This window comes from Dipteris shenzhenensis, chromosome 12, assembly GCF_047967505.1.
Source record: "Dipteris shenzhenensis isolate YYH24624 ecotype China chromosome 12, Dip_SZ_1.0, whole genome shotgun sequence".
NCBI classification, from domain to species: Eukaryota; Viridiplantae; Streptophyta; class Polypodiopsida; order Gleicheniales; family Dipteridaceae; genus Dipteris; species Dipteris shenzhenensis.
In genome coordinates this window covers 44,133,641-44,143,151 of record NC_141607.1, presented here as the reverse complement: position 1 = coordinate 44,143,151, position 9,511 = coordinate 44,133,641, and the positions used below count along the sequence as shown (strand labels likewise).

Below are 9,511 nucleotides of genomic sequence, written 5' to 3'. Positions count from 1 at the left end.
CCTTGCCAAGGCTATATGCCCCCCTTGGCCTCTTGTGGAGCCATTTTGTAGTGAAAGAATGTCTAAGGAAGAAGAATCTTCATGAGGGACAGCTTAAGACGGCAAGTTTATAGAGAGAGACGGGGGGTGCAATCACAATGTTGTTTTGTTAGATTAGCATATGAGGAGATGGATCTAGTATGGATCTATTTGATAAGGCATCTCTGAGGTGGATCTCCCAAGGATCTATAAGGCATCTTGTGCATCTTTGCATCTCCCCAACATCGAATTCGCATTCTGGATCTCCTCAAAATGGATGTATTGCTACTTCTCCCCACGACCGTCACATGGATCTCCTCCCCTTCTTTCCTTGTTTCTGCGTTGGTTGCCTCTTTGGCCTCTCTTTATATTATTTCTTCTTTGCTTGATAGAAGCTCCAAAACTCTTCCTCCTGGTCCTCCTCCATTGCCTGTCATTGGTCACCTCCATCTTCTTCGTAACTGTATACCTCATCAGTTGCTCTCCCGCCTGTCCCACACTTACGGCCCCGTCTTCCTCCTCCGCCTCGGCTCCGTTCCCACCGTCATCGTCTCCTCCCCCTCCGCCGCCCACCAGTTCCTCCATCAGCATGACGAGCTCTTCGCCCATCGCCCTCATATGGAAATCGCCGACCGTACCATGTATGGCAATAGTGGCTCCGTCTTCATGGAGTATAACGCGCGCTGGCGTGATATTCGCAAGCTCTACGCTCAAGGAATCCTCTCCGCCAAATCCATCCAGCTTTACAAGTACGCCAGAGACGAAGAGGTCTCGCTGCTTCTTCAGGATCTCGAGAGGCTCTCGGGCTCTGCTGTGCCGCTTCGAAGAATGCTGAGCGCTCTGTCCGCAAACGTTCTTTCCCGTGTTTTGTTTAGCCGCAGGTCACACTACGGAAGTTCGTCGGAGATGATGGACTTGCTTGACGGAATGACGAAGTTGTTCGTGTTACCCCTCATAGGCGATTTCATTCCTTATCTCAAGTGGTTTGATCCCTTTGGTTACCGGAAACAAATGGATGAAGGAGCTAAGGGATATGATGCCATTATGGAAAGAATTGTTTCGACGCGGTTACGTGAGACGCAGGGATCAGATGGCGATGAAGGGTGGACAGATCCCAAAGACATGCTCTCAGCACTCTTGGAGTTCAACAAAAAGACCGGCAACGCCTCTGACACTCGTGTCGTCAAAGCTATGCTTCTGGCAAGTCTTGTGCCCTGTCTGATCTTTCTTGTATGAACGTAGGAAAGTCAGAGTACCGTTGAGAAGCAATTAAGCAACGTTCTTACATACTGCGTTGTGATATGTGCAGGAGCTGCTAAGCGCGGGCACGGATACGACGTCGTCGACGATAGAATGGGCGATGGCGGAGCTAATGCGCAATCCAGAAAAGATGGAGAAGCTAAGGGAGGAGCTGGATCGAGAGGTGGGGAAGGGAGTACAAGTGCAGGAGACTGATTTCTCCAAGCTACCATATCTGCAGGCGGTGATGAAGGAGACGTGGAGGCTACATCCACCGCTGCCATTAATGCTACCGCATTTTGCGAAGCAAGAGACCGAGGTGGCCGGCTACAAGCTACCCAAGAACACACGTTTAATGGTGAACGTTTGGGCAATGGGGAGGGATCCAAGCGTGTGGAAAAGCCCTGAGGACTTCTTTCCAGAACGTTTCCTTGGAGAGGGGGAGGGCAAGGGCATGGGAGTTTATGGGCGTGACTATGCATTGATGCCATTTGGAACCGGTCGTCGAGGATGCCCTGGCATTCACCTCGGCATTGCCATCTCGTACCTCGCCGTTGCCAACCTCGTGCATACCTTCGACTGGACCACGGAAGTCCCTATCGTCATGGATGAGATTGCTGCTGTCACGAACTCTCTCGCACAGTCCCTCCATCCCATCCCCGTGCTGCGACATTCCCATCCTCCTCTACGCGGAGCAGCCGCAGCTTAGGCAATAGGGTGTTTGCCGACCTGATGTGGCTAGCATAGGCCACAAGCAGATGTGCCCCTCGTAGTTGGATGAGTGGGTGGGTGAGTGAAAAAATAAGAATACATTCCTCTCTAGCGAGTTTCGCCCTTACTGTGTAAGACATATTACAACATAAAATAAAGGTAAGGTGGAAAATCTTCATATAATTGGAATATTTGGGAGACGGCTCCCAATTATCTTATATGGAGTTGTACCTACTAAACAAATGAGCTCTGCACAACAAAATAAAAGACTATAGAACCTTTGTTAGTAATTGCCTCCTTAGAGGGCTCGTGCTCCATGTATTTCTTTTTACCAGAACTCAATACATAAAGTTGTAGAAAAGTAACCACTTCTACATGCTTTATTATAGGCATAAAGCTGTAGAAAAGTAACCACTTCTACATGCTTTGTTATAGGCACCAACAATTTGAGCTTTAGTTTTTATTTGTCATTGAATATCGTGCATTGGTAAGTGGTTCGTCATCTGAGTCTTCTGATTAACACTCATTTCATTAATTTTGGACTCATATGTTTACTTTTGGACTATTCCTTAAAATCCTTCCCAAATGAAAAGTTTACTTTATGAAACTGTCATTCGAGAATCAAAAGTTTACTTTCTGGCACTATCATTTTTACATAATACATTTCAAAATATCTCTCTACAATGTTGTACAAATAATGCAAAAACTACTATTAAATCCTAAATTTGTATTTCTTGTTTATAAGAATCATATTCTTAAAATAAAAAATCCGAGTTATTAGTTTAAATCCATGAAAAACCATGCTGTTGAGGATTCACAACATTTTAAAAATGTATACATAAGAGACCTATAAGACTCTTTTTACTTTCAATGCAGAAAACTATAACACTCTTGAATATTCAAGAAATTAAAAGGTTTATATAGACATGAGACATGATGGAAGCCTCTTTTGTACTCCAAAAAATAGCAATAGCTATGCTTGCAATTTTACATTATCATGTCATAAGTTTTACAACAAATATTGCTCTGGATGAGTCTTTGTACAAAGGATCTCTTGTGGCCTTTTCAATAATTTAATTTTTCCTTTACAATGAGTTTAGTACAAATGCGCGATCCAAACATTTGCTTGTTTGAATGTCCTTTTCTATCATGATCACAGAAATGAGCGATCCAAACATTTGCTTGTTCAGAATGTCCTTTCTGTCGTCACTTGTCGCTTGGGTGCCATCTTCATTTACTCTCATCTGACTACCACCACCACTTTCAATCTTTCTCGATATTTGAATGGTGTTATCATGGGCATTCTTCATTTGCGCTATCTCCTTCTACTTCCTCCTAGGTGAGCATCTTTATGAACTCTGTAATGTGCGTAATAATTGGTTGCGGTAATTTTATTTTGTCTTCTACATCATACCCCATGTGCTTCTTTGTTTTCTTTGACCTTAATTTCCAGGATATTATGACTGTCTCTGTGGAAAGTCTTGAAATTGCATCATGGTTTGGGACCCATTCCTTTTTCAGACAACTACTATACAATGTACTGTTATCTTGGTCTCCTTCCTACCCCTTGGCTCATACCATACCGTTGTAAATGTTGTAGCTCTCATTCGGTCATCCATGCTCACGTCAACTACTTTCGCAACCCAAAACTTCACGTTCTCATATTCATCATCCGATGGTCAAACTGCAACAAAACAATGGACATCTATGTCTATTTGTGGCATAAACTCTCTCTTCTTGGGTCCACAATATGGACGTGGGAGCAACGATTCAAACTCATTTTCAAAGAGACCACATGCTGGACGCAAGTCATTACCAACATTTGGCCAAAATAAAGGCCGTTCTGCCTTAATATCATCTTCTCGCATTTTTGCAAGGTCCTTTATCAATTGATAGGTCTTGCTAATTACAACAGTAGTGTGTTCCTTCTAAGAGGGCTTCCAATCAGGAAATCTCTGGAGCATTTCCTCTTTGTATGTAATAAAAGCTTTTAAGCCTTCTATTTCACCTTTGGATTTCTCGCTGAATTCTTTTATAGGAGCCCATGTTGGATGCATTTCTTTGCTCGGGATTGAAGTTAAGAGAGAGTAAGGTTCTTCAGGTTCCCATTTTGTATCAAGAGAATAGTGTTGCAATTGCATCACTGGTTTTTCATCCTTTAAGAAAAAGCGAAAATAGTGTGGAGTGCTATGACCTATTAGGGCATCACCACCTTTTTGTATGAAAGGTAGAATAAAGCTCTTCCAATCATACATCCTCTCAACCATTGAGCATATTGTTCCTTCCTTACGGCCACCAACTTGCCTCCCACATTTTCTTATCAAGTCATCCATTGTCTCCATGTCCTTGTGTTTTAGTTCTCTTGAAACTGTGCTAAATACCTGATCGATATCCTCATGTGTGTGCCCAACCAACAAAAACCCAACTTCAATCTCATTGAAGATTCTATGAGCGATTAGCATTGAGCAAAATGCAAAGAAGAGTACATTCTTATTCTCTCGTCCGCAATTGTCTGCTTGTACTCTCAAAGTTGCTGGTAGGCGACCTTTTTCTGCATGTCCATTGTGAATTGCCTTCATAACGGATGTTACAACTTGATTGCTATCATGTAGATGCAAGGAATCAATTCATATGTCTGTAAAAAACTTAAATCCGTGCACTAACACTCCACATAGATGTGTCTTTAAAAAGTATTTGCCTTGTAGCTTAGGTGGAGTGTTAACGAATCGAGGTAATGTTGTTGTATTTTGATCCATACCATCTACAATAATGCACATGTACTCATTTGGGTGAGAAATAGCTTGCTCCTTCCAAAATGCATATTTTATTCTAGAATGTCGAACAAGTCCATTATGAAATTCTCTCTTTTTTTGTAAGCTTATTTTTGTTCTGGAGATGTTGCACTCTCAAGTGCTCGCTTTAGATCATCACAGTCGTTGCACTTTGACATTTTTTGCCTCTTTGGGATTTTAACATGTCCAAAGCTTTTTTTCCAAAGAGTGTACAAAGTATAAAAAGATGCCGGTGCATGCCCTCTTTGCCTCTGTGTTTCTCCAATAGAGTTAAATACTTCTTTTTTTGTCAAACCTATCAGAAGATGCATTTCTGATAGGTGGGGTTGCGGTAAAGCATTTTCATAACTGTAATCTTTCAAAATTGCTGTTGCCGCAACCGTTGAGGCTCTTGTTTTGGGCCTTCCTATGTTTCCATGAATGTTAAATTTAACTCCATACTTTGCTTTATTAGCCAAATTCCAATATGTGCCATGTGATAATCCTGTAATAATGCGATATGCATTATTGCATATACTTTTTCCATTTATAAGAGGCCTTATCTGTTGTCCTGAACTTCGCCTTCTCTTATCATTTACAAGAAAGCAAGACAATCTCGTGAGTAGGTATTCATTTCTTCTGCTTCCTTTCCTTTGCCAGACATGTTCTCTACAACCCTTGATGTCATGTAAGTTAATGGATCGCATACATGTACGCTTATAGCATGTAGATCGCATTGCTTTTAGCATAACATCTTCATTCATTACTCTTATTCTCTTTGGTTGCTTTTCTAGATCTGCCTGGACTCGTCTTTTCATGCATCTGTATGTCCGTTTTGGAACCTTCTGTACATTCTTATTTGGATTTGTGTAGTTCTCCTTGTAAGATTTTTTTGTCACGTTGTTTTCATGAGATGTTGCATCCTTGATCTTATCACTCTGACAGTCAAATAATGAATATTCCTTTGTTGATGTCATCCTTGCTTTTGATACATTCGTCAAACCATTTGTAACATTAACTATTTCACAATCAAAGTCAAATACCGAATAGTCCTTTGTTGATCTCATCCCTACTTTTGATACAATCGTAGAACCACTTGTCACAATGGCATTAGAGTGTCCCGAATGATCTTCAAACTCATCTATTCCTGAGAGAACATCACTCATTGATGCACTTTCTATGGATTTCATAACTCCATAGTCAGTGGTGATAGAGTGTCTAGAATGATCTTCAAACTCATCTATTCCTGAGAGAACATCACTCATTGATGCACTTTCTATGGATTTCATAACTCCATAGTCTTGAAACTCCTCTACTCCAGAGAGAACATCACTCATTATACTATCGTGCATGATTTCCATAATTCCATATTTACTTCGTTTGACTCCAAGAACTTTATCAGTATCCATGAAGCCATCCATGCTTGAAAATATATCACTTTTGACATCTTTGCCCAAGTTCTCAATGTGCATGAACTCATCCACCCCGGATAAGGCATCACTTGTGAAATATTTTTCTTTCTCGATACCAATGAACTCATCGACTTCTGTTAAGACGTCAGTGCTATAGTTGAGTGCATTGGAATCATCCATCTCTGAAGGAATAGAGCAAGTTGGTACATTGGCATATTCTTTCAATTCTTTGATGTTGTAGTATACATTATGTTTATCATTAAAAACCACATGCCGAGTCTTTCCAATCTTTAAAAATTGCATGCTCCATCTCAAATCCTTACCTACCTCATAGTAGGGACCATCCAATGACATTGAGTTATCATCCATACCATCATCAGTAACTTTTTTAATTCTCATCTGCGCAAATGTCCAGTGTTCCACTTGTTCAAATCCCAAGACTTGACCTTCTGCTACATTCTTATTTGCAAATGATAACATTTGTAAAATATCTCCTACTCTAAAATCCAAAGATATTCCCGATGACATGTGTTGGATAAGTCTCATCTCTGTCCCATGCAATAAATGCTTTGTTGAAAGTATTATAGGACATAACATCTCCAAGGATTTCCATATCCCCACACTTATGCTTTAGCTCAACATGTGCACTAAGAATCCTTGATACGATAACCGCCACCTTATCTTCGCCAAGTCTTCTAAAGTGACAAATGGAATTTGGATCACTTTCATGGATTGTAGCAAATGCAACTACTTCTCTTTTGCAACATAGAATCACCTCCATCCCCGGAATAAATTTTGTAGCCATCTCCTTTGTGAGTTTCCTTTGCAAACAAGCTGTAACAACCATTATAAAGAACATTAGTCTCTTCTCAATAATCTACTTTATTAATGATTTAAAAATCTAGATCTTGTTTAAAAATTTAATCAAACCCTAAACCCTAAATCCTAACCCCCAAACCCTAAACCCTAATTCATGGATTGTAGCAAATGCAACTACTTCTCTTTTGCAACATAGAATCACCTCCATCCCCGGAATAAATTTTGTAGCCATCTCCTTTGTGAGTTTCCTTTGCAAACAAGCTGTAACAACCATTATAAAGAACATTAGTCTCTTCTCAATAATCTACTTTATTAATGATTTAAAAATCTAGATCTTGTTTAAAAATTTAATCAAACCCTAAACCCTAAACCCTAAATCCTAATTCCCAAACCCTAAACCCTAATTCGACCCTTGAAACCATAAACCCTAATTCCTAAACCCTAACCCCTAATTTTTAAACCCTAAATTCTATACCCTAATCCCTAATTCCTAAACCCTTAAACCATAAGCCCTAGATCCTAAACCCCAATTCCTAAACCTAAATCCTAAACCCCTAAATCCTAATCCGTAAACCCTAACCCCTAATCCCTAATCCCAAAATGCTAATCCCAAAACTCTAATTCCTAAATCCTAACCCTTAAACCCTAACCCTTAAACCCTAAACCCTAATACCTAAACCTAAACTCGTAAACCCTAATCCCTAAACCCTAACTCATAATCCCTAATCCCTAAACAACAAATGTTAATCTTGACTCTCTAAACCCTCAACCCTAACCAATAAAAACCCTAAACCCTAAACCCTAAACCCTAACTCCCAGACCCTAAACCCTAAACCCTAACTCCCAAACCCCAAACCCTAAACCCTACCTCCCAAACCCCAAACCCTAAACCCTAACACCCAAACCCTAAATCCTAAACCCTAACCCCCAAACCCTAAACCCTAAACCCCAAACCCTAAACCCTAAACCCTAAACACCAAACCCTAAACCCTAAACCCTAACTCCTAAACCAACCTTAAACCCTAACCCCTAAACCCTAAACCCTAAATCCTAAACCCTAACCCCCAAACCCCAAACCCTAAACCCTACCCCCTAAACCCTAAACCCTTACCCCCAAACCCTGAACCCTAAACGCTAACCCTCAAACCCTGAACCCTAAACCCTAACTCCCAAACCTTAAACCCTAAACCCTAAACCCTACCCCCCAAACCCTAAATCCAAACCACCAAACCCTAAACCCTAACTCACAAACCCTAAATCCTAACCCTAACTCACAAACCCTAATTCCTAACTCACAAACCCTAAACCCTAACTCACCAAACCCCAAACCCTAAACCCAAACCACCAAATCCTAAACCTTAAATCCTATGAGTGTTTTCAGTAATATCAATTATTTAAGTAATAATTGGGGTGGGAGGATGGGAGTGGGCGAGGGAGTGGGAATGGGGAAGGTGGAAGAATGGGCGTGGGCGTGGGAGTGGGAGAGGGAGTGGGAATGGGGGAGGTGGGGTGGGAGGATGGGGGTGGGAGTGGGAATGGGGTGGGAGGATGGGAGTGGGTGGGAGAGGGAGAGAAGATAATCTAATGGAGAGGCCAATGGGAGAGGAGATAATGATATAGAAGGACCAATGAGAGAGAAGCACTTAAAACCCTAGTTTTTCTGATATATACTCTCCTTCTCTCATTGTTTCTCATTTCAACAAGGAAGAGCAAGAGGAGAAGCAAAAAGAGGAGAAAGAGCAAAAGCAAGCACAAGCAAAGATCTCAACTTTTTTCCAGGTACTTTTTTTTAAATTTGTATTCTTTGAAATTTTATTATAGAGAGAGAACTTAGAGAGAGAGAAAAGTGAAGGAAAGACTTTTAGAGAGAGATTATAAGAGAGAGAGTATTGCTGCCTCGACAGCAAAAGAGAGAGAGAGGAAGAAAGAGAGAGGGAGAGAGAGGAGAGACGTTTAGAGAGAGAGAGGGTGAGAGGTAAAAGAGAGAGAGAGAGGGGGAGAGAGAGGGTAAAAGAGGGAGAGAGGGGGAGAGAGAGAGAGAGGGGGGGAGGCGCAACGGGAAGGAGAGAGAGAGAGGGGGGGAGAGAGAGGGAGGGAGAGAGTGGGGCGCACTACCGTGGTAGCGCGCGAGAGAGAGAGGGGAGGGAGAGAGAGAGAGGGAGGGAGGCACAGCGCGAGGGGTGGAGAGAGAGAGTGGGGAGGGAGAGAGAGGGGGGAAGAGAGAGAGAGGGGAGGAGGCGCAGCACGAGGGGGGCAGGGAGAGGGAGGGAGAGAGGGGCGTGTTGCCATGACAGCGCGCGAGAGAGAGAGAGGGGGGGAGAGAGAGAGTGGGAGGCGCAGCGCGAGGGGGGAAGAGAGAGTGGGGAGAGAGAGCTGGCGCTGCCGCGGCAACGCATGAGAGAGAGAGGGGGGGAGAGAGAGAGTGGGGAGAGAGAGAGGGGGGGAGGCACAGCGCGAGGGGGGGAGAGAGAGGGGGAGGGAGAGAGGGGCGCACTGTCGCGGCAACGCGCGAGAGAGAGAGGGGGGGAGAGAGAGAGTGGG

General features: G+C 42.6%; 1 protein-coding gene across 1 annotated transcript; it reads left to right on the top strand.

Annotated features, from left to right (window-relative positions):
• Positions 1 to 276: 276 nt before the first annotated feature.
• On the top strand, positions 277 to 2,351 carry LOC147896264 (cytochrome P450 71AU50-like). Its single transcript, XM_087383018.1, has 2 exons — positions 277 to 1,218; positions 1,328 to 2,351. Exons 1-2 carry the CDS (start codon positions 292 to 294, stop codon positions 1,964 to 1,966), a joined length of 1,566 nt encoding a protein of 521 aa, XP_087239144.1. The 5' UTR covers positions 277 to 291; the 3' UTR covers positions 1,967 to 2,351.
• Positions 2,352 to 9,511: the final 7,160 nt, after the last annotated feature.